Source organism: Pseudorasbora parva, chromosome 18 (genome assembly GCF_024679245.1).
Source record: "Pseudorasbora parva isolate DD20220531a chromosome 18, ASM2467924v1, whole genome shotgun sequence".
Lineage (NCBI taxonomy): Eukaryota > Metazoa > Chordata > Actinopteri > Cypriniformes > Gobionidae > Pseudorasbora > Pseudorasbora parva.
In genome coordinates, this window is record NC_090189.1 from 5,963,100 (window position 1) to 5,983,721 (window position 20,622).

Here is a 20,622-nt window from a genome sequence, read left to right on the forward strand (position 1 = left end):
CTCTATGTAACGGTAATAATAATTTGTCTCTACTGCTAATAATAATTATGCCTAGGTGGTTTAATATTTTTTACTAGATCTTTTTTTTTGTTGAAATGTTTACTTTTAAACAGAATACAGCCTTTCAATGTTAATCTATTTTTACTTATAATGATTAATAAACGTATTGAATTAAAAACATTTTTTTAAATAAATAAAATATTTTGTGGTACTGAAATTGGTACGGAGTACCGTAAAATTTGTATGGTATTGGTACGGGCGACTACTGGATACTTGGAATCGTGACAACATCCCTATTTCCTAAATCACAGTTTTCATTACTTTATTAACAAGACACCAGTTTTCATTTCATTAAGAGAACAAAATGTTTTAAACCAAATGCCTTACATTAGGCTGAGGTAAGAAACTTTGTTTGAAATATGTTTTTATTTAAGTAGGTTATCTGTGCATTACACAAAAGGATTGTCTTTGCCTAATACTGAAACTATTGTCAGTACAGTGTCTGTTCCTTAAAGGGGGGGTGAAATGCTGTTTCATGCATACTGATCTTTTTACACTGTTAAAGACTTGGAATCCCATACTAAACATGGACAAAGTTTCAAAAGTTAAGGTGGAGGTTTGATGGGAGTATTTCTTTGTCAAAAATACTACTTCCGGTTAGTCATAAGTTTCGGCAAGTTTTTTGAGATCATGCGTCCCCTTTGACGTTAATGGGGGCGGAATTTCCTTGTATGGGCCTTACGGACAATTCTACCGGAAGCGTGTGAGAGAGAGAGAGGGAGAGAGAGAGAGGGAGAGAGCGAAAGCAACAGGCTATGCCCATCAAAGCGCTCGTAGGCTGCGCTGCACAGGTAATGTGCACAATTAACAATGACATCAAAAAGTGCGTTTTTGGTTGCCAGACCAAGACAGTCCTGCACAGATTCCCCCAAAACCCGCGGTAAGGCAACAGTGGATGTAATTTGCTTTTCCGGATCAGCAACTGAGTTGCGCGAATGTTTATATCTGTTCGCTGCATTTCGGTGCCGACTGTTTCATAAACATGGCCCAGCATGACGCCGGATTTTCCAATAGCCTAATGCTGAAGGATGGAGCAGTCCCAACGTTAGAACCGCGGGCGGTGAGTTAGACTGCTTCAAATGTCTGTGTCTATGCTCATCAAGTAGCCCAAACATGATCACGTATAGTTACTATATATATTACTATATATAGAAATTGATCAATGGAGCATGCGATGTGTAGTGCGTGTACATTTGTTTAGCTGGCCACTATATGTGTAACTTTATGTTTGTGTATTGTAAAAGCACTCAACAATACACAAAGAGGGGGGAAATATGTTGAACTAAATAAGCACGCTTCTTCATTCAAATGCGCTACTATTCCGTGTCTATCTATGTAAACACTAACTTAACCTGTCTACACAAACCACGCGTAAACACACAAACACACGTGCACAACTGCACTTCCCACATGTACACCTTCAAAGACAAAAATACGACGATATAATTCAAGTATAAATATGTAAATAACACAAGCCGCTAAGCATATTATATAGTTAGTGTATATCGTACCACATAGAGACGTCCTGCTCTAGTCGTTTTTGCTGCTGCTCCTGTTCAACTGCAGCCTCTGGGTCTGATTCCGGATCATAGATGTATGGCTGTATCTGATTAAAAGCCATATTTTTATTTTGAATAAAGTTTTTTCCCCGCTGTTAGGGATGACAGCTTTACGACGCACTCGACGCACTCAACACAATAGCAGCAGCGAGCACACGTCATTATTTAGCTCCGCTCACACGACACGCCCCCACCCGCTCGGCTTTTTTCGGAAAGACTCGGAACAGCGCATCTTTCTTATATAATTATAAAAAAAATAAAGACTTTTCGGAGATATGCAGGATGCAATGCTACTCTATAGGTACTCAAGATTGACATGACACTGACTGAAACTGAGTGTTTCACCCCCCCTTTAACTAAGAAGACACCAGTATTTCCTGTTCTCTGCATCTTGGGTGGCATTTAAAAACCAAGGACATTCAAGCAGAATTTTTCAACAGGTTCTATTATAATTTATATATCACTATATATATTGTTATCGCAAGAGGCTGCAATGTATATTGCAATATGGATTTTAGGCCATATCACTCATCCCTAGCCCCCCCCCTCTCTCTCTCTCTCTCTCTCTCTCTCTCTTAAAAAAGTTATTTTAATTTTGATTTTAATGTTATTAAACAGTAACTAAGAAATTAACATTACTTAGAATGATTAATTCTTTATAAGTATTTTTCATTGTCAGTTTGGTAATAATGAATTAACATGTTAACTAATGAAGTCGTATCTCAAAGTTATACTGAACAATAACAAATAACCAAAAGAAATTCTAATCATTAGGGCATGTTGTATTCCAGATTAAAACATAAAAAATGTTTAAGTTTGAAAATAAATAGCCTATTAAGTCTTTAAGTATTAAGTATTTGGTGCTGTGATGAACAACATTGAGATTACAAAAAATGAATGGCTGTTTGAAAAACTTCACTAGCGCGGTTGCTTTTGTTTGCGGTGTTTCCGTGGTAATCGCTGCATTCTGCAGTTCATCAGCGCCCTCTGCTGTCAGTGAGCGGCACTTCAGCAGCGCGTCTCCTTCACTCGTTCATGTGCTTCTCATTTACACCTGAGCGCATGGGCGTCAGAAGCAAAATAAAAGTGGGCTGGTCAGTAAGGCAAAAAATTATAGGTGGGTAAATAGTTTTGCGGGGGGTCTGGGTGTTCTCCCCCAGAAAAAAAATGATTTTATAGATGTGATTTCCTGCATTATGGTGCGTTTTAGGCCATATCCCCCTATACCAAAAAATACCTCAAACCAGTCAATACCAATAGTCTAATAAAAAGGCTATATTCATTTAACTGTCATAGACATCAGTTTCACAGATAATGATAATGAATAAGTTGCATGTTTTTTTATGCTCCGTGTCCAGACAGAAAAAGTGCCGTTTACTAAACGATTGATTGGGACAGACAAAATTACAGAAATCACTGAGTTATTAACCGGGGCTATAGAGTAGGGGTAAGACGCATGGCATCAAGTTTTGACGCAAATCGCGAGCATAGGTTCGAATCCGCCTTTTGCCACACTCGCTTTCCCCATCACATATCAGATCGGACAGGTATTTATTTTCAATAAAAAAATAGATAATATTAGAAAAGGGGAAATAAAGCGTTTAACATGTGTTTAATAATAAGTTTCTCAATACGTTTCTCGGTTAAGGGATAGTCAAGGTAAGCAGACGTGCTGAATTAGAGATGATAAAAGTGAGTGGGTCCAATATCACTGGTCTTAAAAAGTGGGGGGGTCTTGTCCAACACACACACAATGGTTCCGACGCCCATGCCTGAGCGCTTCCCTTTGACGCAGAATACAGCGGTGTTGAGCATTTATATGGTTGATGAGCAAAGTATTCTTGAGTGCATTATTAAAATATTAATAATTGTTAATAAATATAAATAAACCCGTCTCTGGCGTGATACCCTGAAATTTTGAATATTTCGATCTAATATGATTTCTGACCTGTAAGGTTGCCAGAATAATAATCACACACAGTGTGTTATTAGGCCAGAGGAGAACTGGCACCTGGACTGAGTCTGGTTTCTCCCAGGGTTTATTGTTCTCCATCATGCCCTGATGGAGTTTTGGTTGCTTGCCACTGTCGCCTTTGGCTTGGCTTGCTCAGTTGGGGACACTAAAATTATGATCAAAGTTATTCAACTAAATATACAAATAAAATGTATGAATTAGGTTTTATTTAATTCTATAAACTGTAATTCTGATCTGCCCACATTGTCGCTCTATGATAAATTAAAATAAGCTGATAACATCACTGTTTTCTCCAGTACGACTGTACAGCCAAATCTAAATTTGGCGCAATATTATCCTGTTTGACACTGTGAAGCTGCTTTGACACAATGGCGATTGTAAAAGCGCTATATAAATAAAGTTGATTGATTGATTGATTAATAAATTATTATTTACGATATTTTGAAGTGCCCACAATAACAATATCGTGCATATTCATTATCGTGATATATCCCATTACCGAAAATCAGCACGTCTACTTGTGCAGCTCTACTCGCTAGGGAGTTTTGAGTTGTGAAAGTTGCTGCGTTTTTTTGACAATATATCAAACTATACACACATGCACATCAGAGCCCTTATAGACCTAAAGATTATCTTTGTCTAGTGAAATGCCGCGGTCGCTCGTGAATAGGGCTTCCCTGTCTGGGCTGAATCCTGTCAGTTGTTCAGGTGATGACAGACGTGATCCATCAAAAGCCAAAGTTTGATTCTTCAGCAGCTCGACATCAAAGAGACGTGATGTGGGGGAGAGTTCAGTGTGTGTTTGTGTGTATGAATGCCGCTATTCAAGATGGCAGCCGGATTAACATCCCGTTCGGCTCTCATATCGGCACGTCCCGACACGATCGTCTGGGAGTCTGAACAGGCACTTTGTGTCTGTGTGTGACAGCGATTACGTCTCAGCCAGGTGTGAAGTGTGTGTTGTGTGCGCCTGTGGACCGGCAGAGCAGGTTGGTTAATTACAGGTGATCCAGCTGCAGTTTGGAGCTGACAGGTGTATTTGGAGCGCTGAGGGTGTGGAAGAAAATAAAAGACAGGATGAATGGAGGGAGGGAGAAAAGAGACTGTCTGTTGTTCATCTGAAAGCTGCTTGAGCTGAAGGGTTGGACGCATCTCTGATCTTCTCAAACCCTTTTGTTGGTTTTCTTTTGTGCATTTTCATCACTTTTGCATAGTTGCATACAGTTGGAACTCAAATATACAAAAAAATAACCGGTAGAAGGACGCTGTATGCACTTTATTCTCATTTGAAAACCTATAATCACATTCTACACTTCGCTTGAGTAGAACTATTCGCTAATAGATTTGGAAAGCTTTTGAATTCTATCTAGTGTTCAACCTTTTCTAGAATTTTTTTTAGAATTACCTCTGTACAAAAAAAAGGCAGTAGCAAAGCTTTTGTTTGTGGTTTGAAATATTTATTAATTTTAAATCTGTTGGTCAGACGGCTCAGTCTGCTGTGATTGGTCTACTCTGCTCTGATTGGTCAGATGGCTCAGTCTGCTGTGATTGGTTTACTCTGCTCTGATTGGTCAGATGGCTCAGTCTGCTGTGATTGGTTTACTCTGCTCTGATTGGTCAGATGGCTCAGTCTGCTGTGATTGGTTTACTCTGCTCTGATTGGTCAGATGGCTCAATCTGCTGTGATTGGTTTACTCTGCTCTGATTGGTCAGATGGCTCAATCTGCTGTGATTGGTTTACTCTGCTCTGATTGGTCAGATGGCTCAATCTGCTGTGATTGGTTTACTCTGCTCTGATTGGTCAGATGGCTCAATCTGCTGTGATTGGTTTACTCTGCTCTGATTGGTCAGATGGCTCAGTCTGCTGTGATTGGTTTACTCTGCTCTGATTGGTCAGATGGCTCAGTCTGCTGTGATTGGTTTACTCTGCTCTAGACATGTGCCGATTTTCGATAATGCGATTTATCACGATAATGAATATGCACGATATTGTTATCGTGGGCACTTTAAAATATCGTAAATAATAATTTATTAACAATTTATAATTTTTTTATAATGCACTCAAGAATACTTTGCCCATCAGCCGTATAAATGCTCAACACCGCTGTATTCTGCGTCAAAGGGACACGCGCTCAGATATAAACAAGCCCAACGTGCGTTTGCACATGACTGAACCGGTGAAGGAGACGCTGCTGAAGTGCCTCTCAGTGACAGCAGAGGGCGCTGATGAACTGCAGAATGCAGCCGGTTACCCCGGGAACCCCGCAAACAAACAAAGACCGCGTGTAGTTTTTAAAACAGCCATTAGTTTTTGTGATCTCAATGTTGTTCATCACAGCACCAAATACTTAACACTTAAAGACTTAATAGGCTATTTATTTTCAAATTTAAACATTGTTATCTTTTAATCTGGACTACAACATGCCCTAATGATTAGAACTGTTCTAATTATTTGTTATTGTTCAGTATAACTTTGAGATACGACTTCATTAGTTAACATGTTAATTCATTATTACCAAACTGATAATGAAAAATACTTATAAAGAATTAATCATTCTAAGTTAATTTCTTAGTTACTTTTTAATAACATTAAAATCAAAATAACTTTTAATGGACCTGAGATAAAACTAACAATGATCAGTATTTCTTAACTAACATTACCAAAAACATTATACTTTCTGTACCAAATGTAGCTATTGCTCAATCTTAGTGAATGCATTAAATAACGAGACCTTATTGTAATTTGTAAGCCTACCTGTTGTTCTTTATAGCCTAATTCTTTTGCGCTTTAATCTGTTTGAAAATTTTACTTTTACAGCTCTGAAAATCAAGAGACCACATAACATTGATTTCTCAATGAGGGGTCTCTTAATTTTTTCCCCCAGAGCTGTATATATTTTTGGTGCATTATTGTATTTAAACATTCAGTTATTTTTGTTATTACAAAAATAGTTCTTAAAGCTGTTATGCTATGGCAACACTTTTTTTTTTTTGCAACTTATTTCAATATCGTGATAATATCGTATATCGTGATAAAACTTAATCAATTAATCGCAACATGAAAAATTGATATCGGCACATGCCTACTCTGCTCTGATTGGTCAGATGGCTCAGTCTGAATTAGGGCTGAGCGATTAATCGAAATCGAACCGCAATCGCGATTTGGCTTGTGTGCGATTATGAAAGCTCAAAGGCTGCGATTTTAATTAAATAAATAAATGCCCAGTGTGTTACGAAGAGCGGCTCTGTGATAAACGCTGCTCCGTCTGAAAGACTGCGAGTTTGAGTCGCTTATAACGTGCGTTTGTCTTCACAAACTAATGAAGCGTTCATAAACCTGTTCAACAAAAGACAACGTTTAATAACATGTTTTACCTCACTTCATATCGTCAGTCGAGTGTGTGTGAGCTGATGTGGCTTCTCATCACAGTGAGGCAGACAAGGCGTTATTTTATAGCATTCTATGTCAATCAGCACTGCATTATAATACACTTTATTATTATGAAAATATCCCTGACGGCTTGAAGAACTCAAATACACCATATTTTGCTGCAGTCGTGTTTATTGTCGTCATATTTAATCAAAGCGTCTCTATCTTCTGTTTACACCGCGTTAGCTTCACATAAAGGGTTTCCTGAAAACTAACGTCAATTACTTCTCTGAGGCAAATGTGGCGTTTTCCGCTCGAGGGCGCCCTCTGGCTTTCAGTATGAATTAAAAACTTTTGGGTAATCAATAATAAGAAACTTAATTAACCTAAAAAATTATTAATTTATTGGAGAATCCATGTTTTTCTTCAAGGTACAGGAGTTTTTTTTTTTCCATAGTGGATGCACAAGAGGTTCATATTTCATATTAAAGACAGACTTTAAGAAATTGATATCACAGATAAACAACATTATTTTTATTTTTTTACAATAACTCCTTAGGCTTAGACCTTTCTAATGTGTTTTTAGTCATAGGCTGTCTGCATATTAATAGGTAACCCAGCAGTTTTTTTTTTGTAAAATAAGTTTTCTGTAAAATATTACAAAAATAATAATAATTATTAGTATTATATTGTTATATTTATTCTTACGTACTCTTTTTTTATTTGTAATTATGAAAATGTTATTGTAATGGTAATATTTCTTATTTTTAAAAATATTTTTAGCAGTAATATTAATCATAATAATTATTATTAGTCACATTAATATAAAAACACAATGTTATATACACACACTTTTCATTTGTAAAAAAATAATAATAACAATAATAATCGCATTTTAAATCGCAATCGCAATTTTACCCAGAATAATCGCAATTATATATTTTCCACAAATCGTGCAGCCCTAGTCTGAATTGTATCTCTGGATCTTCCTCAGCACTGGATAAACTATTCTATCAACTGCAGCAAAAGAAAAGCACTGAAAACAGCATATTCGTGACATAAACAATATGAACCAAACTCTATCTGTCACAGCTCTAACAGATTGCTTGAAACAGTCACAAACCGCTTTATTACACACTTAAATGACAGTCAAATCTTAAAAAAACATAATAGTGGCTTTTTTCCAAAAAAGAGTCCAGGAAAGCAGCATTAAATATTTCATACATACTGAAATCATCATATTTTTGTATGTGTGCATAATTGTCATGTGTATACATGTTATATTATTAATGTTATATTGCATGCATGCTGTATTATTTGGTGCGTGTTGTTTGCATCTCAGATCTGCTGCAGAGATCCTGCAGTGTTTATTGCTGATGTCTAATAAATGGAAAGCAATGCATTTTGGGTAGGGACCTTAGTCGACACAGGAGAACAGTTATTGCAGCAGACAGATTGTGTGTGTGTGTGTGTGTGTGTACGTAGGCAGACAGACATACACTGCAAACAAATGATCATGGCTGATATTGGTTTTCAACGCATCACAATATTCCTAATTTAAATAATTAATCCGCAGAATAAATGGGCCGCTCATGGTTAAGTTAGTTTGTAGTGTGTTGAATCTTGCGGTTATGTTATGGTAAGGGGCGGCATATTTTCCAAGCATGCTTGAGCGGTTAACCAATCACAACACACTGCTCCAGCCGACCAATCAGAGCACATTAAGCTTTACAGACGGAGGGGCTTCATATAGACCGGATCTATAAACAGAGTTATTGACAGACTGGGTAGAGAGGAGCTGCAACAATGACAAAATATGAGAAAAATAATGAACATTCAAGCATAAAACTAGGGATGTCCCGATCCGATCACGTGATTTCACACTCGATCAGAATCGGACTTTACCTCCCGATAAGGACTCGGATATTCATGTATATTCTCATAAAAAAATGTAACACATCAATAGTTATGCAGTGGCTCAGTTAGACCCTTTTAACCCAACACAGAAACAGCAACGCGTCACTTTTTGTTGTTTAAATCAAGCCGGCAGCACCCCTCTCAGATACTGAAGCCTCCGCGCCTCGATCGCCCCCCGGTGGCCGGTCCCAGTATAGCCGCCCCTCTGTGTTTTCTAATGGACGCGAAGCAAACTAAACAATAAAACTACACTTCAAATATTTTTTCCCCAAAGTTAGTTTGTCATTGTAGGCAGTTATCATCACGATGATTTCATTTCAAGTGTTCGTTTTTAAAATAAGTTAAGTTTTAGTTAGTTATCTGATGCTATAAAACGGGGGGTGTGACGTCATGATTGACAGCTGAGATCGACGTCTTCTCTGAGTGAAGTTGTCACTGAGGCGCTAACAGACTTGTTTCGGGATTTTTGGGATCAGATTGTTTTCTTGAATTAAATAAAATTTCTACATTTCCATAACAGTTTATTTCACACCAACATAATTCATTGTTCTGCATCTGTGAGAGTATGGACAGGCTTTTGATATCGCGACTGTACTTCCTGCTCTCTACTGCGCAACTCTGGTCCCGGGACTTTTTTTATATTTACTGTTGCACTAAAATCCAAAAGAGAAGAATTTATGTTTATTTATTACTTGATTGTTCAGGCTACCTCACAGAAGTGCTCTGTTTGTTAGAGTTGTTGAATGTTAAAATAAGGTGAATTAAGTAAAAAATAATTCTTTTTTTAATGTATTATAGAAGTATCGGATCGGGACTCGGTATTGGCAGATACTCAAAATCAAATGATTCGGACTCGAGGGCAAAAAAACCTGTAAATATAAAAACCTGTTCCATTAGAGGGCATAATATGGCCTCTTTAAAATATGTTTGTGCTAGTGGAGAGTTTGACCATGTTAGATCATGTTAATTTTTGAGGTCTTTAGGGAGATAATTACAGTCTTGTCTTTATGTTCTTTATTATGTTGATCCTGATGTGGAGTTGTATTCGTGTACGAGGTTAGTTTGAGGTGGTTTCTGTAACACGAGCTCCGCTCCTGCTCTCTGGGGACATCATTATGGACTATATAACTCTAGACTTAAAGCAGCGGTTACCCTGGAGACCAGCATAAGGAGACCCCATCAGTAATTACCCGAGACCACCAGGACTAGAAACCTCTAGACACCAATATATATGTTCACTTCTTCAAACGCCGCGGGCCATGGATTCAGCTCTGCTGTATATCGTATCATGGATTCAGAGACACATTCTTTCTGGAAAGGATATTTTGGGTACTTTCTGACTTGGTTTTCTGTTTTAGTATGCTGCAGTGTGAGGGTCATTCAGTCCGTGCAGTTATTGTTCAGGTGAAATCTCATTAAAGAGTGAAAAGACAGCTGTGGAGAAACTGAAGATGTAAGGGACATTGAAGGCTGTGTCAAAATGTCATGGATTGAAAGAAATCTTACTGTTCTCTGAAAAGTCATGAAAGTTTTGATAGTACATACCTTATGCTCACAAGGCTGCATTTATTTAATGAATTAAATTTTTTAAATGAAACTACATTTTATAATTTTTTTACATAGAAAAGTTATTTTAAATCTCTAATAATATGTAATGTATTCCTGTGGTCATTACTCCAGTCTTCAGTTTCACATGTTCCTTCAGAAACTGAAATCATCACACCATTACAGATGCCATTGAAATATCTCATGTATTATAGTCTGTCTCTCTTGTTAATAAAAAAAGGACCATGCAGCAAACTAAGACACCAGGTCAAGTCCCCTTTATTTCTATAGCGCTTTTACAATGACGATTGTTTTAAAGCAGCTTCACAGTGTTAAACAGGACAATATTGCAACAAAATTTAATTTGGCTGTACAGTCGTTCTGGAGAAAACAGTGATGTTATCAGCTTATTTCAATTTATCATATAGCGACAATGTGGGCTAGGGCTGCACGTTTTCAAGTTTTTCATTAACCGTTAACCGAGGCCCTTAGCGATTAATACTCAGTTAACCATAGTGTGCGTCAGGGTTATTTTTAGCTTATTAATTTGACGACCGCCATCTCCGTAGTGAACGCGCCTTTAGAGAGAAATGCACATCATGGATTACACAATCAGAGAGTAGCCTATTTCTTTTCGTTTTACATTGTTAAAAGACATTTCAAGCTTTCTTAAGATATATTTCATGTCTGTGAGGCCTACGCTGAGTTTCGTTAAATTAGGATGAGATGCGCTCCAGTTCACGAGCAATGCGAGTGGCCGCGAGGGCGCCTGCATGATCAGGGCATGTAGTAAAATATGCAGCCGAGAACGATTCACACAGCGTTTGACTCGCGCGGCTGAGCCTCTCCCGGCAGAGAGTTCAAGCATCTGTGGACTCGTCCCTTCAGCTCTGGCCCTCTTGCTTTCAGTCCGAGATTAGCTTTTTTTTTTCTTCATTACAGTTAAAGTAACGTCTGCTTTTCTCTAGTCATTCACAAGTTTCTCACTTCAAACTTTCTTTCTTCTGCTCCGTTATGCACAGCGCGCGCGGCTCCCGCTCTGCTTCTGCCCTAATGCGACTTATAGTCCAGTGCGACTTATGTTATTTTCCTCTTCATGACGCATATTTTGACTGATGCGACTCATACTCCGGAGCGACTTATAGCCTGAAAAATCCGGTAAGCGCTGCATTGCAATACTTGCATTTCGCCCCGTCACTCTCATTTTTAAAGTGCTCCCACGCTTTCTTTGCCCGCTTAGAAAGCTGGTCATGACTTCTTCTTGTGGATATTACAAATGTCTGGGAGCGCTCTGGCGGTCTCTAGGGGTGCAAACATATATTACAACTAAATTCAAAGCACGTCATTGACGCCACTTAACCGAGCAAAATGTTTCACTCGGTTACGCAATTTTTAACGGTTAATCGGTCAATCGTTGGGCAGATCAGTAATATAGTTAATTTGGTAATTTCTTTTATTTGGATATTTAGTTGAAAACTTAGATCGAAATTTTAGTGTCCCCAACTGAGCAAGCCAAGCCAAAGACGACAGAGGCAAGGAACCAAAACTCCACCAGTGCATGATGGAGAACAATAAACCCTGGGAGAAACCAGACTCAGTCCAGGTGCCAGTTCTACTCTGGCCTATTAGCACACAGTGTATGATTTTATACTGGCCACCTTACAGGTCAGAAATCATATTAGATCGAAATATTCGAGAGTTCGAGCTATCACGCCAGAGACGGGTTTATTGAGGATGACGTGTCAAGAAAACAATTATTCAATAGGAATATTCGAAAGATCGGAGTCATCACGCCGGAGACGATAACAAGAATAGTTTTTTACAGGGAGATATATAATTTGGATTATGATGCAAATTGCATTCAAAAGGTATTCCACATGAACTACAAATAAAGGGAAAGAGATATATACAATATACACAAGAACAGCAACTATAAACCAAAGAAACATCGAGAGTGGAAAAAAAACTAAGTATTTACTTTCTTTACAGTTACTTTTGATCAAATGAATGCATCCTTGCTGAATAATTAGTTTTTACTTAAAGCCTTTATGTATAATGTATTAAACATGTTAATGCCTTATAATAATGCATCAGTCTCATGAATAATTTTAACCACAGTTATAATAAACTAGATTGACAAAAGTATTGGAACACGTCTCCAAATCATTGAATTCAGGTGTTCAATCACGCACAGAAGTCAACAGCTACAGGCCTCCAAACTCTGTGTGGCCTTCAGATGAGCTCAAGAACAGTGTGTAGAGTGCTTCATGAATGGGTCAACCTTTGGGATGAACCCAGGCCAGGCCTTCTCGTCCAACATCAGTGCCTGACCTCACAAATGCGCTTCTAGAGGAATGGTCAACAATTCCCATAAACACACTCCTAAACCTCCGTGGAAGGCCTTCCCAGAAGAGTTGAAGGGTGAGCCAACTCCCTTGTCCTCCATGTGCATGTAAAGGCAGGCGTCCCAAAACTTTTGGCCATATAGTGTAGAGTATAACGCACCTTTTAGAAAGTATAATGCATTAAAACACAGCAAACAACCAATTTCAGATGCAACAAGGAATCTGTGAATATTATAATGCATTTTAACTTTAGTTACAATTACTTGTTAAAAATATAATACAATATAACATGTATGAATACGATCTGTTCCAGAAGTATGTTCAGTAAAGAGAAACGACTGGGAATTTGTGAACCCTGTAAGACTCTTTAACCTTTCCTGCAGGCTGTACTATAATTTTGACACTGACTGTGCTTGTTGAGAAAATCAAAGTAGTTTTTTTTGTGCATTTGTTTTTTCATTAATCTAGATCAAACGTTTTAAACAGCAGAATGTACTGTGCAGGCGCTGCCGTCTGCTTAACATCCAGCTAATTGATGTTTGTTCATGTTAGCAAAGGCCCTTCTTCCTTTTATCATCTATTCTGAAGAATCACTACATATCAATGTTTCTTTAATTTTATAGAGAGCCAGGACCAAGAGTAAAGAGGTCGTACTATCTTTTGAAACCAGAGAGTGATCCAGTATAGTAGAAATACTGTAATATTCACAACATAACCTTGCAGCTCTTATTCGGTACTGTAGGCCGCGGACAGATGTGATCTAGATTAACCGGTCATAATAGGTCAATTACATATAAAGTCTTAAAGATACAGTTACATTATAAGTGTACTTCAGGCACAAAAAAAGTCCCTTAAAGTAGATGATCTGTATAAATGTGTGCTGTAATGTTTTGGATTTAGTTGTTGTGGTAACCCCTGAAGTGAAGTGAGGTATATTTTGAGAGCGAGTCCGTTTGAATGAAATTCCTGGTTTTTGTGGGTTTGTTCGGGAGGTTGTCAGCTGTTTTGTGAGACGGTATCCAGACCAGCTCATGTCTGCTTTGATCAGCGTGGACGCCCGGCCCCCGCAGGCCCCCTGCCTCACAAAGGGCTGCCTGTGTCACTGCCTGAGTGCTTTTCCCGCCCAGCGTTCTGCTAGTCGTCTCAGTAGATCTCTTCAGACACACACACACACACACACACATACAGAGATCCACCTCCAGTTACAAGAGCAGTCATTTCAGAACGGCCTCCAAAATCCCCATGAATATCATTACGGTAGTCCAAACATCATATGAAGGCTGTACAAGTTTTAAAAAACAAGACTCAAACCCCACACTGAGAGTTATAGGGTTACTTCAGTGATTAGCAGATGGCTTTGTATCAGTAGAAACCCTGGAGTATATTCAAATGATCGTGCTTCCCCCCTCATATCCCCCTGAGACAAGAGATTTATGCATTTCATTTCTGGAAAAATTCCTCCGATGACACACATTGACGATATTTGAGTCATCGGAGGAATTGTTGGCCAAAGGCTGAAGACTACAGCCAGTAGAGGGAGCTATTTCCGCATGTTTTGAACCCGCGCATGAGGGATGGAGATCACACTCACAGCTCAGCTCGCAGCTACAGGCACTCATTTAAACGGAGCTATGCTGAGCAATGTAAGTGTTTTAACTTCTCAAATTAATTTCTATAAAAGTTAAGCTTCCAAAAGCATTAACTGAAAGCGCGCCAGACTGAACTCGCGCTGTGAATGTATGCCGCGGTCGCGATTACCGCAGCTCTCATCACGAGAGCCCATCAGCTCATTCATCATGACGGTAAATTAATCTGACTCCTGCAGCGTCACTCGCGCGTCGACTCATTATATTGAACAGACACGTTCAGTATTTAATTGTAGTGTCTGTTCTCCAACTCAGTCACAGTAATCCAGTAGCGGTGGCTTTGGGAGTGGCCTCACAGGGCAGCGAAGCATTCTGGGAATTGTAGTCTTTCATCCCCATGAGACAAAAATACATTTTCTGTCTTTTCTCAGTCTAGAAGACACCAAATTCAAAAATAATTTCACATTTCTACTACATTGATGACCCAGTTTAAATACAGATTCATCTTCCTAGCGCTGAAGTACCCCTTTAAAGTTGTAAAGTTTGAGGTATAGTAATAGTGATGCTTTACTTTACACCACTAATAGCTGGACATATCATTATATACCAATATTTATGACAATATTCATGTTATATCAGCAATGGATGTAATGCAATGAAATGCACTTTTGATAGATACTGACCACTGCAGACCGGGAACAGCCCACAAGAGCTCCAGTTTTGGAGATGCTCTGACCCAGTCGTCTAGCATCACAATCTGGCCCTTGTCAAACTCGCTCAAATCCTTACGCTTGCCCATTTTTCCTGCTTCTAACACATCAACTTTGAGGACAAAATGTTCACTTGCTGCCTAATATATCCCACCCACTAACAGGTGCCGTGATGAAGAGATCATCAGTGTTAGTCACTTCACCTGTCATAATGTTATGCCTGATTAGTGTATTTATTAGTAGCATTATAAGGAATATTATATTACCAATATCATTTTAATAATTATAATAATAGTAGAAATAGTTAATACATATTGTATGTATTTTATTATTTTTATTATTAACAGTAATCACACAACCAATATTTCCAATAATATTAACTGATTGTTATTATTATTATTAAGCAATATCTTACAACCAGTATATTTTAATATATATTTTTAATAGATTTTAGTAGTAGTATCACTTTGATACGTTATCAAGTACATGTGCCATGTTTGAGTTTACTATACAATCACAATTTCTGTCATAATTTGGTCAAGTTAAACCAAACTTTTATTTCCTTTCAAGTGTCATTAATAGTCGACTCTAGACTGAGGATCCAGTCTGAATGAATCCAAATCCACGACTAATTTTAATTTGTGTTCAGTGCTGTGTCATTCAAATAAGAGCGCTATAGAAATAAAAATGGAAAAAGAACTTTCAGCACAATTTATGAATGAATCATTATCATTAATGAGTGATTTGAACACAGTTCACGTGTCTGGGTCATATTAGCAATTTTGCATTACACAAACATGTTGGCCAAGACGAGAAGAACATTCTTGCATAATGTCGAATGACATAATCGCGTCTGTTACGGGAAAAGACATATGGAAAATCAGACCACAGGACTAGAATAGCTATGATTATTGTGAAAAGCATAACACTGAGAACATTCATAAATGCTTAGGCCTACATTTGTTTGCTTTTTGGGATTTCTTTCGTTCTTTCTCATTGCATCGGTCAAAGCGCTCCAAATGCCCTTCACCTCTTTTTTTTAATTTATTTTTTACTGTTCTGTTTAAAATTCCCTTTGAAACGGAGAAATGCATCTTGCATCAGACTCGGTTGCTGAATAATTATGTGTATTTGTCTTGTTTAGTGAGTTGCACTTCTGTTTTTGTGGTCAGACGGAGCACATTTCTGTCTGTCACAACAGTTGTCTGGGGTTGAGACTCGGGCTCGGTTGATATTGCTCTGCCTGGCGTCTGTCGGCTGGTGGTTTTAGAGGAACAGCGCAAGAGGAAGTGAAAGATGATTCGTGTGTTGATGTGTGGTCTATATATACGGATGGATTACCAGCAGTGACCTCCTGAAAGCTAAAGTCTGTTCAAAGATGCAAATTAAAGATGCACATAATATTAGCTCAAACAGTGGAGTATGGCACTAGCAGTGATTATTTCCCAGGGAATGCATGAACTTTATTAAAGCACTACACTACAGGCAAGTCAAATTTGAGATTTTGGGTTATTTTTCTTCCATAACTCGTCATCTTTCAATCTAGTGATGAGAAAACATCCAAAATATACACTTCTATTACTATCTATTTGCGTCTGTAGATTTCCGTTGTGTAAATTTAAAGGCTGCGAGTACGAAATCTCCATTTCAACTATTTTTATTGAGCAATTTGGTCATAAAGCATTTATAGATTTATAAAAAGAAATGTCCAAAATCCCCTCTGTAAAAACCTTTGAAGGGGTCATATGATAAAGTGCATTAGTTTGTTTTTAAGTGTAATAGAACCGGTTAACATGCTTTAATGTTCAAAAAACACACGTTTCACACACTGTACATTATTGCAGCTGCTCTGGTCCCTGTCTGTCTGAAACGCTCTGATTGGCCAGCTGACCCAGTGTATTGTGATTGGCCAAACACATCAAATGTGTGTCGGAAATGTAACACCCCTTTACCATAATCCTGAGCCCTATGAAATCAAAATGGCTTTTAGTATGAATGTGTTAACATTACTGTTATCTGTAAGCTCATGTGCTCCTAAACAATGGTAAAAATTCACATTTAGAAGATATAAACATTCATAACTTAGTTTCTCACTTCCACCAATATGGATCAATGATTTTGATGACATTACTGCACTTAGATTTTCTGTCCAATCAAATGCTCGTTAGAATCTGAAGCTCCGCCCTCTTCATTATAAATAGAAGCTGAAGCTGTGTCTAAAATCATGAGTTCACTCATTTACTGTTTTCTACTTGGTGAAGGGCACATAGCGCACTATATAGGGGATAACTACAAAACGTATCAGGACACATTTGAATTCTGCGCAGAATGCTGTATTTTAAAGTCATATGGGGGAGAAACGGTTAAAGATTAGGAGGAAACTGCGGCTTTACTGAGCTCAACAGCTCATGATATAAAGATATGCTATTGGCTTTTTTTTTTAAAGGGAGGAGCTGACTGATATGTCCCGCCCTGTCCTGCTTCATTGGAAATTGTCACTACATTAAATAATAATTAAAATCGCACTTCAGCTGGACTTTAAGCAATTGCAAACAGTTAAGAGTCATCAGTTTTACCGTATCACCACTGATTCCTAATTTAACCTGTTTGTAGAAGGCCAAACAAAGTGGTTTTGCTTTCGCAACCAAACACACAGCGTCTCCACGACATGATGATAACTTTCGTCTGCTCTCTTGACGTTTGCCTTTTGTTGAGAATTATGCTAATATTTCAAATTGTGATGTAGACGTTCGCAAAAGTATTATGTGGATTTGGATGGATGGAGGTTTAAGACAGGTCTGGATCTGTGATCTCTGTTAGATAGAATAAATCCATTGTTTGACACTGAGCTTTGTAACTTTGCAGATTGTATACATGCACAAACAGACACATTACACACTAAAGGAAAACATTACAAAGCATCTTTTTTATGCTTTACAGTCAACAAAAAGCATGTACAAAGTCCTATCTCATTGTATAACAAAGTACATTTCACATGCCTCAACGTAAAATAAAAAAAAACAAATAATATAACAAAATAAGAGAGGGTACATAATCATTAGTTTACATATAAATACATATTATACACATCATTACATTTGAAACAAACAAAACAAAGTTAGATTATGCACCATTTGCATATTTAAACAACATTTAAAACACTTTATATTGTATAAAACACTATATAAATAAAGGTGACTGATAGTTGACTATGATTGGTCAACCGCTGCACCTCACACTGAACTAAGGCGTGTTTTCTGTGTGTTTCAGCTCCTGGAGTCTCCTGAGGTGAAGGAGGACGCTGTACTCTGCTGTTCAATGGAGGTGAGTTGACTTTAAAATCATCTTCTGTAACACATCCATAATTATCAAGATCAGGGAGAGAATGAGACGGATGGATGGATAAAGCCCAGGACACCAAGCTGACGGTCAGGCAATGTCGGGCTGATTTTGAGCGGCAGTCGACTTAGTTTTTCCGGGTGTGTTACCACCGTTGGCTCTAGTCAGGCGCCGTTGTTGTTTTTTTTTAAGGCTGATTCAGCATATTGAACAAGTAAGCGCTACTTTGTTTACGGTTTGTATATCTGAAATCCTAATTTTCCTTTTTGAATGAAGAAAATCGGCTATTGATACCTGCTGATGGTCACCATGATTTTGCCAAGACATGTTTCTCAACATGTCTGTATGAAAGTTCATATCCCTGCCTCTAAAGCTAACCCTACCCATAAATTGTCTCTAAAATCAGAGGGAACTGAAAGGTGGATAACGCTGATGTAGAAGCACCTAACCCTAGAAATCTAGACGCACCCTAGCGGCAGCAAATCTAATCTGCCCACAAGTGTCGTCTAGCAACTCTCAATACTCTTCTGAGCTGTATTCCCCTAACTCTTGCCGGGCCAATCACATCGTGTATAGAGTCGGTGGGTGGGGCCATAATGACGACGGCCGAGTTGCGTTTGCGTGCTTCTAGTAAACACAGAAACTGGCGAACGGCGGTCTTTCGAATCAGCTTTGACCGCGACTCTGGAAGACTTGGAGTTAAGCTTTTCTCTGAGAAAAGAACGGCACTGAAGTCATTCTTAAAAAGGGAAGATGTGTTCTGAGTTTAGCCGACCGGATACGGCGAATGTTTAATCTGTCAACAAGCTCTGCTTCACCTTCGTTGCTCTGGTTGGTTGTAGCGCTATCCTATCGCATGCAGAGGGAGTTTGAAAGACAACCGTTTATCCGCCCCTCGGATTGAGCTGTCAATGGTGAGTTTCCAGACCAAACATCTTGATGTGGGGCTGGCTTGTCAGGCTACCTAACCCTGGTTGTAAGCCTAAACTTGGCCCTCAAGTCTGATTGGTTGATTGGAATGCTGTTCCAGGATTAATAAAGATGTTGATCCAGGAACATGTACTGGGTGAAATCAGGTTCACAACCTATGGATACCACCACAAGCACCCATGCTTGTTGACAGTCATCTTTAGTCCTTTTGGTGCGTTCAAGCACAGCTTTTCCCCTGAGACGAAGCCAACAACACAGTCAGCTTTCGTTGCTGCTAGTTCTTGGCCATCAGTTTGGTGTGTCCCAGGCTTAAAAGCGAGAAAGACAATATAGATGGCATGTCTGGATGACATGTAAAGTGACCAAACACAGTTGATGTTTTCTGTTGGATAATGTTAGTGTGCAAACTTTCTTCCTTCTGCCTTTGATTAATAGGCACTAGCTACACTTACGTGCACCCAATAATCTGTTAGTAATCAGATTGATGACTCGTTTGGATTGAAAAGCCTTCATGTAAATCCCTCAAATGAACCGTATGAAATTTCAGTCACAGATAGAAAGAGGTGGTGAGAGTAGGAGGTAGTATGGGTTTAAATTCCCGCCAAAAGTATTGTAGTCACAGATCAATATATAACAGCAGCACGCGAGTGAACGCGATCAATAAGTTGTGATGTATCCTCAACATACCTTAAGAGATATTAATTAATGTTCATTCTTTAGGAAGAGATGTTGTGTAATCGCGCAGTGTTTCAACTGCGGAAAGACTAAACAGCTTGAGAACAATATCCAGTAGCGTCTCATTTACCTCAGGCAGTCATTCAGAGTCCACAGCTGTGAGTTCACTAGACGAATCAACTCTTTCCCTGAATATATGACCTATATATTCATTTTATTCTAATAAACCAGTTAGTGATGTCTGGATTGTTTAAATAAATCTGTCATGATTTGACAGCTGTGTATACTGCCTTTAAGTAAAACACTAAAATAAAAATTAAAAAAGCAATTTTGTAAAACTTCTTTACCGAACTGTGACTTAAAAACCAAGGTACATACCAAACGTTAGATTTGTCTAACGTTACACCCCTAGTGTGTGTGTGTTTATATATATATATATATATATATATATATATATATATATATATATATATATATATATATATATATATATATATATATATATGTACAGTCTTGTTCAAAATAATAGCAGTACAATGTGACTAACCAGAATAATCAAGGTTTTTAGTATATTTTTTATTGCTACGTGGCAAACAAGTTACCAGTAGGTT

The 20,622-nt window shown here is 38.2% G+C and overlaps 1 protein-coding gene across 2 annotated transcripts in view; it reads left to right on the forward strand.

The window, feature by feature from the left end:
* Positions 1-20,622, forward strand: part of ctif (CBP80/20-dependent translation initiation factor) — a 117,748-nt gene that overhangs the window by 84,929 nt on the left and 12,197 nt on the right. For both annotated transcript variants that reach the window (XM_067423715.1, XM_067423716.1), the window contains one exon: positions 18,338-18,391. In XM_067423715.1, the coding sequence (XP_067279816.1) occupies positions 18,338-18,391 (54 nt within the window). The remainder of the gene's footprint in view (positions 1-18,337; positions 18,392-20,622) is intronic.